The sequence below is a fragment of the Rhagoletis pomonella genome, unplaced genomic scaffold (assembly GCF_013731165.1).
Source record: "Rhagoletis pomonella isolate Grant_MI unplaced genomic scaffold, Rhpom_1.0 Rhpom_scaffold_00007, whole genome shotgun sequence".
NCBI classification, from domain to species: Eukaryota; Metazoa; Arthropoda; class Insecta; order Diptera; family Tephritidae; genus Rhagoletis; species Rhagoletis pomonella.
In genome coordinates, this window is record NW_023458561.1 from 58899769 (window position 1) to 58915170 (window position 15402).

General features: G+C 36.4%; 1 protein-coding gene across 1 annotated transcript in view; it reads left to right on the forward strand.

Moving 5' to 3' along the window:
* Positions 1-2300: 2300 nt before the first annotated feature.
* Positions 2301-15402, forward strand: part of LOC118743917 — a 32009-nt gene continuing 18907 nt past the window's right edge. The window contains exons 1-4 of the mRNA XM_036476678.1: positions 2301-2409; positions 8364-8499; positions 8666-10077; positions 10143-10205. Of these exons, the coding sequence (XP_036332571.1) occupies positions 2301-2409; positions 8364-8499; positions 8666-10077; positions 10143-10205 (1720 nt within the window). The remainder of the gene's footprint in view (positions 2410-8363; positions 8500-8665; positions 10078-10142; positions 10206-15402) is intronic.

A 15402-nucleotide genomic window follows, 5' to 3' on the forward strand; every position in this document is an offset into this window, starting at 1 on the left:
AATTTTGTCTCATCTTGATTACGCATTAATAAAAATGATTTTACTTGTTGTTTTTCGATTTTTAAAACATTTTTAGGTATTAAGTAGTTGGTATTTTTTGGATATTTTTGTGATTTATCTTGATACCTATGTATATTCAAAACTTTAATTTTCAAAAAAAAAAATTAAAATAAGCAAATTTCTGTTATTTTCTATTCAAAATTATCGGGTTTCCTTGCTCGAGTTAACTAAAGTCAACTACCAAACATCTTCAAAAAACGAGGGGTTATCAATTCGTCGAAATATATATTTTATTAATTTTTTGCTGTACATACATATATTACCAGATTACTTTGCACTACATGAACCATTTTCGATAATCTCTTTAATGTTTGCTAAATATTTAGGTGCGGTAGTATCAGCTCCCCACCGTTCTTCAACAGAAGTAAACCAAAGATTTGTAGGGAAAGTACCGGTAACAGAAAGGTAGATCCAACGTGAGACGTGCTTTTCACACAAAAACTTTGAGTCTAAAGTAACCCATAAATACTTTACCTCATCCGAAATTTCTATGCAGACATCACTGAGTACAAGCAGAGTCATATCATCAATACTTCTTCTCCGCGTGAAGAGAAAAATGCTTGTTTTTACATCTAATTACCGCTCATATAGATTCCGTCAATATAACACAAAAGATGAGTCACAAAAGTTATAATAATAATTATATGAGCCAAATTCTGCTAATAACAAAAAAGTTCTTGGCCTAAGTCTTTTATTTTTGAAATTCGTAGATGCCTTTCATCTATGTACCGTGCTGACCTTTCACGCTTATTCGCTTGTCAGCGCCTATGACTTTTCATGCTTCGCTTCGCACCAGGTTATTGACAGACACTTAGTTCTAACGCAAAAAAAAAACAAATATACAAAACAAAAGCAAAAAACCCATAAATTTAAAATAAATAGAAAGAAATAGTAGAAGTATTGCAATAGGTGCCTGGAAACCCAGCGCCATCAACCAAAAAAAAAAACATTTTAGAACACCATGGCAGACATTCTGTTGTGTCTTGCATGGCTGTGGCGTTTATTTATGGCTAGAATGAGGCGCTTGCTACAATAACATTTCGATTCAATTCTAAATGAGCAACGGTATACACCTTTTTTTCTTGCGGCTAGCCACTGGCCGAAGCGTCGTAGTTCATTCATTGAGGGAGGAGGTAGAAAGCGCAGATTAAATCACCAGCAGCTCCACACTCGAACTGTTCTGCATTACCGCCAGCTATTTCTGTATTCTTACTCATTAGCAACTAAAATGTGTGTTTTCTTTTGTTTTTTTTCCAAATTTTCGCTCTCTTAATTTCATATTCACAGCCACTTGGCATTGCTTTTGTTTTTCCTCCTCTTTCGCGCCAATTAGTGAAATTTCGTTAGGGTCCAACGCCAACCAAAGCAGTGAATGAATGTGCTAGCATCGCGATAGACGCAAAGAAGAGTAGCCAAACAGCATAGCGTGCAGAAAGAAGTAGTAGAAGAAGAAGAAGAGCAATTCATTTTAAGTGTTAAAGAAAGCAAACGAGCAAATAAACTTCATCATCAACTACATAACGAGCAAAGAAGGTGGTGCACGCGTATATGCGCAACCCTACGAGTATTTGATTTAGCACCTGCAGCCAAACGATCAGCTGGTGAGCAGCTAAGAAATCGCTAAACGGCCAAAAGCATTAACAAGCGGAAGAGCAATAGCATAAACACCTATTGCTAGAGCATTGGCAACATAATTAACATCGTAATCATCATCATCATCATCATGGCACCTTCATCATCTTGATCATTTGCGACAGCGTCGGCGTTGGGCGCAGCTAACTAAGAAAGAAATGCCAAGTAATTCTTTTGTATCTTCCACTCGCTTGACTTGATGCTTCAGTTGTGCCGCGAATTTCGGTAAAAGCGGCCGCTTATTCTCTCCCAAAAGAAAAATACAAATAACAGTAATAAAATAAAAATTTCATCGTGAGATTGGTTAAGTAAAATTCATATCTATGTATATGAAAGCAATATGGAAATGAAAAAGTGTTTTAAACTCAAGTTGACTATCAAAAAATTTTGCGTATAAATTATTCGCATAAATTAATGCAAAAAAAAATTAATAGATGCGATTATAATTAATGACGCATTACGTGACAACGAAATCGAAGCTGCCTTAAAAATTTTATAAACTAAGGAAGTGTATCCATAGTGAAAGTTTAGATAAAGAAATAATATTCGGAAATCTCAAAAAAAAAAAAACCATAAATTTAAAAATGCTTCGACATAAAAATATTTTAATGCCAATTATCGGCACGCATAAAAATTTAATTTTGCTGTTGCAAATCATTTTTGCTGGCCTCTCATCAACGCTTACGGTGGATAATCAATTGGTATCGGCGAGAAATGGTAAGTACTGGTTAATGAGCCGCATTTCCTACTTTAAAAAGCTAGTGAAATTTCATCTCATTAAAATCTACAAATAAGAATAAGGCTACGGCAGTAAAATCTATTATTGCTACTTACGAGATCTTTGAAAGGCATTGAAAGAATGGTTTGCAATGGCGGAATTGTAGCATAAAAGTTGTTGCATACCTAATTTTTCTTCTGTAATGCTTCGGTTTGTTCACCTCTAGTTCATAAGAGTCCTTGTAATGAAAGACATTTATTTTATTTTTAATAAACATTTTAGGACGTCCAAGTAATTCGGGTCATGCATACTAGAGAGTAGATACATCACTTCCAAAATGTCTTTCTGAAAGTCATTCGTTTCTTCTTTCTTCATTTTTGTATGGAGTGGCACAAGTTGAAGGGCTTCTGCTTTCGCTACCCAAAGGGCGTAGTTTAGAAGGCCTTTTGGAGAAGTTATTTTAATTCATTTTTAATACTAAATATACTTAAATACATTCGCGTAACTTGTAAATAGGAAACCGCTTTCGAGAAGGCATGCCAATGTATTGCAATAGGTCTAACTTAAAAATTGTAAGAAAAAAAATTGAGAGTTGCCACCTGCAGGAAATTTTTTGTTTAAGTAAATTGACAAGATAAAGGAAATATTGCAATGTGACGGCCAAAAGAAAGACATTTTAGAGGGTTCACAGTTCAAAATATCTTTCTGGAAGGGTCACATCTGTTTGAAAGTTTTAATTTAATTTAATTGACCAGATATTTTAAATATTGCAATATGGGTATCAAACTAAAGAGGTTTCGGAAAGTTTGCTGTCGAATGTATTTTTGAGGAATTAAATTGATAAAATAAATGAAGTATTACAATACGAAAATTAAGCAAAAGAACCAAAAGCAACTGTACTTAAGTGTAAGGAATATATTGGCACTATATTCACTTGTATCTTCGTTTTTGATTTGGATGTGTCCTGGTCGATGGGTTCAGGCTTATGGTAGCCCTAGGCTAAAGCCTTCAGGGCTGGCAGTGGTCATGAAGGTTTTTTTCTGCTCTAAGGATCTTTGAGCAAGGCAAGCAAGTGGTCGGACCACTGACCACTGAAGTGTATATTTTTTGACAGGTGAAAGAAATATCTTTATTAATATTCACTGAGATCTGGCTATAAAGCTTTTTCTATTCTTAGATGTTGCTCGCACTAGCGATCGAACCTTGGTCTTACGGAGTGCTAGTACGACCTTCTAACCGCTAGGATACAGTGGTCGGCAGAATAGGCTTCGAAAATTTCCAAGGAAAGAACTGAAATCAATCAGCAGCTTTCCTTTATTCCGTGAAAAAGTAAACAAAATAAAACACCATGCATCGGCGAAAATGGCCTTGAAAACACAGTATCAACAAAAATTTTGTCTGCCAATTTCCATAAAATATTTAGTTTCATTCGCATTCTACATTATTTTGTTGAAATAAATTTTTATTCATACAATTTTATAAGCTTTTAACAAGCTGTGCTTAGCAATGCATGCTGATCAACAGTGGCAAACAATTAAAACCAACAAAGTCAACCATGACAAATGAGTAGATGGGGGATAAGGGAAGCACGAAACCACAAAGCCACTAAAATACGACGCACGCAGATGTATGTAAATTTTTATGCAGACTATGTACAGTGCTTTGTAATTAAAAGCCCAGAAACACGAAAATTTTGAAAAATCGTTAGAACTCCAGAGTCTAGTGTAGGCAAGCGAAAATGTGGGCGTTGATGGAGAACTAACGAAAGGAAGTTGTGCAGCTTTGGCGACCAGTATTGCCTTTTGTTTTATTTAGTGTTGCTGGTCGGGTAATGCCCCCTACTACGATTTATGTTGTCATAGGCATTTTTTTTTTGTTTTTGCAGCCTGTGGTCACTAACCAATTTTTTCGCTGCGTATTTGCGACTTTAGTGTGACCTTATTGAATAATTTATGAGTTGTCACACGAATGTTGACACACTCACTAAACTTGATCAATTAGGTTTCCCTGTTGAGCCATGAAGTGTTTGCTTGTTTGTATAAACATACGAGGATATATTTGAAAGGCCTAATGAGAATGGTGGATAAATGAAGCTAAAACCATTTTAACAGAATATTTTGGCTGAGTGTTAGTTTGTGGCGACTGACCGGATCCACGTTCCGTATGGGACCACACTTGGGTCTGGAAGGTTCATTACCTAATAATGCGTTAGGGCAGATACCACCGCCTTGGTCTCGCCAGAGTTGAGCAATAGAAAAGAAAGAATTTAATGCTTTCGACTTTCTTAACGCCTTGCCAATTGCGACAAGAGTTATTAGTTGGGAAACCCAGTCAGTTAGTCCACATCAGCCGAAAATCGATATGAATAAGGGCGCTGGAACTTTCAATATCAGTGGGAGATTTGGTGCCTACACTACAAGTTGATTCTATAGCTCATCTTTTGATTACAGCTCGAGAAAGTTTTATCTAGCTTAACGAATGGGTTACGGTGAAGTAGAATCCCTCTAAGGTTTGCGGCAAATCAATTTTTACATTGCCTGCGTCTACTCTCTCGCAGTATTCAAAACGAATTGAACACCACGCAAAAAATGTTGGGTAAAAAATATCGATAATTTTTGGCTTTTTTTAGACAAACCCGCTCTTTAGCAAATCGAACCACGTCCGAAAATTCTTAGAAAGTGCGAAAAATATACAAAAAAAATCCGAACAAATCCCAAAAAATACGAAAAAATTCAAAGAAAACCCGAGTCTCGAACGAATTCTGGAAAAGTTTGGAAAATTCTTAAAAGTTTCGGAAAATAAAAGCACAAATTATCCCGAAGACTTAGCAAAAATAATAAACTGTCCCGGAAAAATCCTGAAAAAATGTTGCGAAGTCGTGAAAACTGCAAACAAACATTTTCTTAAGAATATAAAAAAAACTGAACCTCGAAAGGTTCGGAAAAACATCCCGAAATATAGTAACGAAACCCTCAAAAGTTCCGAAAAGTATCCAGCACATCCTAAGCATTCCGAAAATCTTAGAAAAATCTCGTAAAATTCAATACAAATTATCAAATGATATCTACAAAAGATACCAACAAATTCGATCGATTTTTTTAATAAAAGTTGTAACTGATACGGTTCCTGCTCCGCACGGAAGTTATGTATGTCTAGAATAAGCTCAGAAGACTAAACAATCCTTGCATGCAGTGTCGGATTTACCGTAAAGGCAACACAGGCAGGTGCCTAGGCCGGCAAAGGTTAGAGGCGGCAAAATTTGAATGAATTTTTTTTCGAGTTAGCTGCACTGAAAGTAGAATTTATGTGTTTGTACATTTTAAGACATAAATTTGAGATTCAATAACGCAATCAGACGAATATTATTATGATATTATTTAAATAACAATATTTAAAAATACTAATTTAGTATGTTTGAGATTATAACTTGTCAAGTGAAAAAACTTTGTTGATGATGGCTTTCTGTAAAAGTTGAAAACCTTTACTCAAGGCAAATACCACTTTTTCATCTTAAATTGTAATAAAAGTATAGTAAATAACATAAATTTTAATATAACTACATATTTACTGCTAATCGTTCCAAAACTGGTACTTTTACCTCAAAATATTTTTCTTATCGGAAAAAGGGACAAATATTCAAATCCGCCACTGCTTGTAAGGCATCGTTACCGCAGACCTTCTTGCTCTGCTCTTTCATTGATCCCGCGAATGTCATAGCCATTCGTTGAAAAATTTATGCTTAAGTGTTTTTGTCAGCCTTTTTTTGTTAGCTTATACGAGTAAAACAAATAACCAATGCGTATGAATTGTGCGTAAACGATAATGAATGACATTTTTATGCCTTTATCGGAATTAGAATCAGTGCACTTGAAGCCAGTTTGGTGACATTGAAACTGGTAGCTCAACCAAAAATAAACAAATAACTATGAATATTGTAGAGCCAAAAAAAAAGAGTAATAAACAAACAACACGCACTTTACTATTTGCAATGCATTCAAAGACATTTGTTAGTGGAGTACATATGTAAATATTCAATTCACATGTGTCATATGCGCATGTTTGCTATTAATTCTGCTTTTGTTGTTGCTAGTATTTGGCGTTGCACGCATTCGACACACGTTTTTATGTCATTTACTATGACGCTTGGTTGTTGTTGCTTTGCGGTCTGAGACAACCACCGCGCCAAAGAATTTGCATGCAACACACACATTCAATGCGTTCAATGTGCTCGTCATGCACCAGAAAGTAACTATAGCAGCAATAAACAAATAAAAACAACAACAAAAAACTAAAGCCACTTCAAAGCTACATAATCACAGTAGCTGGAGTAGTGGTAGAGGTAATAAAATAATAAAACAACAAAAAAGTTTTTACACACTTAAATGTCATAGAACAGGCGAGTGTTGCCGCGGTTGCTGTTGCTTTTGCTGCTGCTGCTGTTATTACCGTTTATTGTCACTTTAAGCAACGAGCGGCGGCAGGTTGCTCCAAAAAGTTAATTGCCCTTGCTGAAGGTAAATGAGCCCCAAAAACTTAAGGCCTTAAAGACATTTTCTTTGCACATTAACGCTTTGAGGGTGAAATGTGATTTTAAGATTGGTGACGAAGGTGATGCACTCGAGAGAATGTAGTTAGTACCTACTTGTGTGCGAGGTTTTTGTTTAATTTTGGTTTACATCGTTAGTGCTTTATAGAAGATTGCTTTTGGAAACTGTTATATAGTAAATATGAGACAATTATAAAAGCATAGTTAAGCTGATTTCAGAATTTCACTTTAATAAACACTCATTAAAAATCGCTCTGTTTAATTAGCTGAAAGTTCTAGAAAAGCAATTATTCGTTTTCTTTGTTATCTTCTTTGGAGATATTACCAGTAAATTATCTTATTTGACAAAAAAAAACTAAGGCGTGGTGCCTATTTGAATCAGCAAATATTTGGGTATATAACTTTTGGCCAATAAAATGAAATGAAATCGCTATTTTCCAAGTTCTCCACTTCTTGATCAATCCATAACTATAAATAAGAGACTGTAAATAAAAGTTATTTTTATGTTTAACGAAAAAAGGTTTTAATTTTTTTTTTTTAATTTTAGTAAGAAATTAATGATCAAACATACCCTTCATTTTTAATGTTAAAAAAAAAAACTTAGAAGTGATTTTTTAGGTTTTTACGAGTATTTTCAAGATTACCTCGGAATTTATCGTGTAACTATTAACATTTTTTCGGAACTCTTCGGGAATTTCCGTTTTTTATTTTGACGTATTTTGACGGCTTCTGCAGGATTTTTCGGAAATTTTCAACTTTATTTATAATTTTTTTGGGTCTTACTAGATTTTTCTGGAATTTTTTCGTCACCTCTAGGGACTGCTAGAAAGTATTTCTTCGTATTTTACTTTTGTACATTTTTCGGAATTACTCTGGAATTCTTCAGTATAAGTCGCGCTATATATTTGAAAACTTTCGAAATGATTTTTGAGATATTTCCGGACCTTTTGGAGATTTTTCTAGAAATTTAGATCTAAAAGCCCATTTAGAACTTCTTCGTATTTTATTTTCCTACATCTTTTGAAATTGTTTTGGATTTTTTTTACTTTTCTAAATTCTTTGCGTTATGTTTTTTAAAACCTTCGATTTTTTTTTGAGATCTACAAGGACTTTTTGGTATTTTTATTGAATATTTAGGTACTGAAATCTATTTGAAACTTAACTACGTTCTTTATGAATGCCTAAAAATATAAATAAATACAAATTTCCGGTGTACAGGCAGGATAGATATAAAGTATCCACTTATAAATCTAACCTTTCGCGTTAGTACAGTAGACAGCCGTGCACGCTCGATGTGAACTTTAAAATTCAACCAACTCACATATTTACATACATATAATTTTTAAGGAGCTGCATCATTCAACACATTTTAATTATAACGTTTTATTTCGCATTCTTTTTTTACAGACTGCTTTGAGCGTATTGCATTGGAGGCAATGCTGCCATTTGAGAAGACATTCCGCACCGAAGACACCAACTCGCTAAAGATGTGCAAAGAGAAGTGCACACAGGCCGGCGATAAGTGTCAATCCATCTCATTTGGGTCAGTTGCATTGCTGTTGTGCATATTTACTTGCAATCATTGCAACACTTAACTCACAATCGTGATGCGTTGCATTTTTGATTTTGCCTCTTTGTTTCAGCCAATCGATTACTTCATCGATTCAACTCTTTAATTTTTTCGTTTTTTTTTTTTGTTTCTTTGCTAGAGTGCATCGACGCGGAAACGGCACCTGTCAGCTGTCAACACAGACATACAGCACATCAGGCGGTCGACCGAGTGGCGTATTATTCGATCCCGATTTCGATTTGTATGCGCGCAAGTCAAACTGTTTCGACCTGAACGACAATACAATCACATACACTACTTTGAGTGTTGATGGTGGTGGTGATGATGGCTATAGCGGTTTGTCATCTACGGCCACAGTGCAATTACCTAATCGACCGGCAGATCCCGGCACCACTTTGTTAGTCCTTAATCCAACACCCACAACGAGCACAACATTTTCGCATGAACGTCCCACCACAGGCTATAGTCCGGGGACTTCAACTACGTACGGCACTACGCCGGGTCTGTATACGGATAGTGTGAATCCTACGCTGGGTGCAACGACCCCAAACGGTGATCGTTTATACTTCTCACAGGACATCTATCCACTGTACAAATATCCGATGTTGTATGAACAAAATTATCCAGCGCCTAACGACGACGTCTACATACCAGGCGGTTATGCTTCGAATGTACCAGAGGTGAACGACCATTATCGACCACCAGGACATTATGCCAACGATGATGCGCATACGCCACCTCATGGTCCACCGCGTCCCGTATTCGGTTTGGGATATGGTAATGGTTTCAGCTATGGACGGCCCGAGTCATATGATCCTACAACAACGCGGCCATACGACCAAAGCTCACAGGCTGACCGAGATCGAGACCAAAATCCACCCGGCGGTTACACAACTCGTCCCGGTCCCCCATACGCTAGTGACCGTCCAGATCGTCCGGGTTCTTATCCCAATGAACGACCTGGCTCTTATCCTAGCGATCGTCCAGATAGGCCTGCTTCTTACCCTAACGACCACTCCGATGGGCCGGGTTCTTTTCCTAACGAACGGCCTGGCAGTTCTGGCACTTACTCCAGCGATCGACCCGACTGGCCAGGCTCTCATGCCAGCGGTAGTGCAGATTCACACGGTTCATATCCCATTGATCGTCCGGATCGACCCATCGGCCCTCCTAATGTCCAGCGTCCCACGAGACCCGATTACGACCCCACAACACCATCCAATTATTATACACGCCCAGAATATGATGGCCTCAATAGGCGTCCGTCTTATGAACAGCGGCCACCATCATCCGCACTACCACCCACCTTGAGCAATGGCTCACGCCCACCAGGTGATTTTGTGGATTATACAAATCGGCCAGATCCAACCAATGGTTTAAGCACATCAATGCGGCCACCAATGCGTGAACCCAGCATACCTGGTGGTGGCTATGGTGACTATGGCTATGTGCGTCGAAATGGCACAGCTGCACGTCCAGATGGCGGTTATGATGGCGATAAGACCATAGCAACCTACTTCAATCCAGAGGACTACTTAAATGGCAGCAAAAGTAAGAAAATATTTATCAAAATAATGCGAGCAGAAAGTTTCTAATCAAAAATTTTAAATCTCCAGGGCGCCCAGGAAATAGCTATAATGATCGCGTTGAAGGCGGCTTTGGCATGGATAAGATGACTGGTAAGTAACAAATAACATAAGCCATTGCAGAATTGGAGTATGAAATATTAAATTGCAAGACTGGAAACTGCTTTAGAGGATTTGGAATTTCATAAGGGCTCATAATGCGTATATCTTTAAGTCGGGGCTGTAAAAATGCTTTAAGCTGGTTTGTGTAATTTTTAACTCAACTAATAAAATACTTTAAATATTCAGCTAACTATTTGAAGGCACCTAAAATTCATTCGCAGAGCGTGTAATATATTAGGTGCTCTCTGGGAATGAGTCTAACTCATGTGCTTTGTAGACTATTGAATGGCCCATATTCGATAAATGCGATCCATACAGTTAAGAAAATTAGATAAATTCATTGGTGTGTCTTTCAGTTCTGTTGCGTGAACAAAGAAGCTCTTTTTCTATTCAATTCTATGTAACAACAAAAGTATTCTATGCTCAGTTCCATGTAAAAGCAGCAGCCAGTCCAGACAAATAGTTGGTTGTAATTTAAGTCCGGTTCTTTAACTTACGGCTAGCTTATCCATATTAAGAAATCGGGACCTTTATGCAAGTGAGTGCCATAGAAAATTTGTATGAAAGATCTTCTGATTTAAAAAGGAAAAAGTCACAGACCGACCGGGCTTTTTTGCAACTTATTTTGCCGGAAAATAATTGTGCTTTACTCACGTTGTTGCGTGGTAGAAAAATTTTTGCAAGCCTCGCCCACGGCATGACTTTCAGAAAGAAATAGTCCCTAAATCTGGAAGGTGTATAGTCTCTTTAATAGGCAGGCTTTATCTTCAGAAAAATAGACACTACAGAGCACTTTGAGAGTAATTGGAATGAACACTTTCTCAAAAAGGCATTTATTTTAAAGAGGTAAAGGGTATAGCGTCAACGGCCCTTATTGTATCCTATCTTATTTGGACGAGAAATAGAGTTTTTTCTGTGTGCTAAAGAATTTTACAAGCCGCAGGAGAGAACTCACTGTAAGCGGAAGTCGCATACATTTTTTGATAGGAAAGCCAGACGGGAGTCATTCCACCAGCATAATCGCATGTCATTTGTGAGCGATTCGTAAAAATATATACCCTGAAATTTTAATTTAAAAAAATATCTTTCGACTTGTGGGAATACTTAAGTTGCTTCGGGTTAGCTCCAATAGTTTGTAAGAAATAGAAACTTCAAACATTCCATCAATTATCAGCAGCCAATGCAGCTTAAATGCTGTAGATCTTAATTTCACAAATACCTTGGTAGATAAACAATAAGAAATTATGTAATATGAGAAACATTTTCCCTGCGGAAGTTCACTCGAAGGTTTGCAATTGTCTTTCGTGGAGCGACTGAGTGGTAGTATGCAACTCTAAGCATTCGGCTACTGAGATTTACTAACTTTCGCTTAAGTCAATGCGACTAAGTACTTAGTGCTGATTGGACAATTGGGCGAGGGATGTAAAATTAATGAGTTTCATTTTTTGGACATAGGTACGCACATAGGTCGGGTATACGGCGGCTAATACTGGATATTTTCGAGTTTAACTTGGTACAATGTCTTGAACGGAGTTGAGCTAAAATAACGCTGGTTTCACGAAGGGACTCGAGCTTTTCGTGTGCCTGCAAGGATGGTGTGTACGGTAATATTACAACAGGAACTACTTGCTCAGCTTGATGTTATGCTCCTTGATTGGAATCATTGGGACGTTCGACAGATCTATCTAAAGCTTCGTCTACTAAGTTTCGCTAGTCCTCGGCAACCACAAAAGTACTACTAGTTTAGAACCGGACAGCCAATCGTCTTATACTCATATGCTGCCAACAAAGAGGAATGGTTAAGTTATATTTAGTTTAGAAGCTGGAAAGGCCTGAGGGATACCCTTTTACTTAGAACCAAAAGTCATTAATGTCATTTCTCCATGCCAAAATCGAACACTCCCTGGATTTTGAGATAAATGTAATCCCCACAGGTGGAAGAGAGTATTTCGATGAATGTCTACCACTCAGATAGTTCGCAGACCACTCCTTTAGTCTCAGCTTTGGGCATGTCTAGTTCTACCGTCCTCTGACGAGAGGACTTTTTCATGTCAAGGAAGTCATCCTGATGTACTGCTCTACTTGGTGGTAAATGGCGGCAGTAACAAGGCTTCAGCTGTCTTCACTTCAGAGATATCGGGTGACAAAGCTCTCCTGTATTTCTTTCCGGATCTATTTTCTACCTTTTAAGTATTTCTATGGTAGCGAGAGACCGATTTATGTTTATTCGCGGAGAGGTGGGTTACTCCCGCTTTTCACAGTTGTTTTAGCGTTAGTGTACTTAGGCTTTCCAATACAGTGGCTTTGAAGGCTTTATCCGATGAGCGACGCATCTTTGTAGCTTTTGTAAGCAAGTGGCGTGCTTGTGTTTGTCAGTTTGCGCAGCCGTCTGATGGCATTCGCTTAGTACTTTAGTCAGTTCCTTGCATTGGAATGCAGCGGGGGTTTCCCCTCCAAGAGATACAAGATGGGAATAAAAAACTCGCGTTTTGAATCGATTCGAATTGAAATAAAAATAATGGATGCAGGAAGAAATCGCGAAAAAATAAATCGATTTCCCAATAACGATTCATATATTTACCCAAATAACACCTTTAACTTAATTTTTTAAGAAGAAAAACACCGCCAACTGACCAACACTGAAATTACAAGCATTAATGAAAGTAACGGTTTCAATATATAGATAGCTTACCATCCGTAAATGCTTAAAAAAATACAACGATATGAGCATTCAACAGAAACTTCATAAACTCTTAGCCCCTCCCAGGAAAATGGTGAATTTTTTTTCGAAATTTGTTCTTTTTTTTATCGTAAAAGAGAAAAAATATTGTTTTATTTCAAAATTAACCGCTTTAAAAAAAAAGGACTAGCCCAATAAAGCTACGTATACAGGATATTTTTGCAATGCAAAGATTTTTTATGATTTTTTTGTTTCCGCTAACTCTATATTTCGCTACTTAAAAACTATTTTTAGAAAAAAAATTTAGTATGGAGTTTCGTAGCGCATTTTCTTCCATACAAAGAATGCTCGACAAAATTTATAAAAGAAGAAAATGTCTTGCACCGATAACAAAAAAAGTGCCCAGAATCACCGATATATTGTAGCAACTTGAAAATTATCTATATTATAAAACTATATACCCGAAATTTTTCGAGAACATATTATTAACTTATACACTGCCGGTGACTTGTACAGTAGCAGCCTTTGATGATTTTTTTTATTTGTATATAGTATGAGATCAGATTATAAAAAATTAATGAATATTAAATAAACAAAAAGAAAACTGTCAATACTGAGGATCAAAAGGCTCTTGAGTAGGGGAGTGTACATATGGATATAATATGAAATACTAATTTATTAAAAACTCATTAAGTGTAACTGCAGTAACCAGTATTTAAATTGAATCGACATTCTCTGCTAATGAAAATACTTTACTGAGGAGGCAATGATTGTGTGTTTGCCGTAGAGCTATTTGCCAAATGTTGGAAAAGGTTTAATTTTTTCGATATCATTTTGTTCCAAGTTGCGCTTTGGCTACTATTTGGTAAATCAATTAGCCCAAATACTTTAAACTACAAGTCCCGAGCAAAAAAATACTATAATATTTGTGGCACTTTGTCAGCGAGATTAATTATTTTTCCTCTATCTTCAAGAGGCTTCCCAAAGGAGCCCTGTAGTTGGAGGAGAAATAAAAGCAAGTCATTTAATCTTTTGGTCTATGCTGCCTCAACCTGGATAGATACGAGGGCCCAGCCCCCTTTAATTTTTGTACCATCTCAAATTCAAGTTTCCTTAAAATTTTATAGATTTCCTAATGCAATACGATATGCATCAATTGAGAAAAAATCAAATGTTGATTTCCGGAACTAAAAAATCGACAAAAAATCGAATCGGGAAGGCTCGATTAATCGATATTCGATTTAAAAACGGCATTCCTATCTCCTACCAAGGACCGTTGTTTCAGCTGTGCTAAACGCATTTTCTCATCAAAATGCACGATTTTCGTAAAAGAAAACTTTATGTAATGGCATGTAACATACACACATACACGCCCGTACAAGTAGTAAACATTGCGTGCTCGTTCAACCCATGAGAACTGTTAATAAACATTTTTATTTTCTAATTTTTTTGGTTTTTTTTTATCTAACTGTAATAAACCATTTTCAAGAGCATTTTGCAGAAAAAAACTAATTCCACCAAATTACACCCCCAAATAATTGCGATAATTTGCAATTTAAACCGCTTATTTATATGCATAATAAAGTGATAATTTATGTAATTGTAAGTTAGCCAAATTTAATTAGCTACAAAAGCATTTACTTTCAAACTCAAAATAATTAGCTAACGAAATTTTTTACACGACGTTGTTTTTTATAATCCTTTCTAATCACACCAATTCGGTGCGGCTGGCAAAGTCATGGATTTATTTGCATAAATGGAATAAATTTAATCGCATTAAATGCAAATTTGCGCACATTTACTCAAAACTATTGCAACTGTGGGTTTGTTTTAACTCCCACCAGCAATCTTTGAACATTACGGGTGAAGTAAAAAACCTAAACCAAAACTAAAAAAAAACAAAAAAAAAACAAATTTAAAACTAAAAAAAGAAATAAAAAAAGCTTGTAAAAATAATGCCATTTGAAAGATCAAATAAATTGCAAAAATGGTCACTCAACTGACCCACATTTAGTTTTGCGTTTCGTCGATTCATTTCAACTTGAAAACTTAGAATATTCACATTTGATTTGCAAAGGTACGAGTGTTATAAATATATTTGCATTAACCAGCGAGCCAATGACAATGTTTATTTGCTTAACCACAGACATACATACATACATACATATAGGCATGCATAGAAGTATATGCCGATTACGATGGCAATTTCAATACCAACGGCACATACTCAATCATTTGCAGGTATCTAGATACTAATATACATACATACATACATACATACATATGTACGCATGTATTTGTTCAGAAGTTAGAACTTTTTTTGTTGTGTTGCAAACTGAGTAGCAGTTCGCTTTTTTATAATTGCAGAGTAGCTATTAAATGAAAATTCGAGTGCGACAGCTGCGGTGGCGGCGCTTAGGTATGTTGATCCTAAAATATGTTTAAATTACCGGCATTGACTGATTGATCGCTTAAATAACACGATTGTAGACAAAACACATTTTTTTT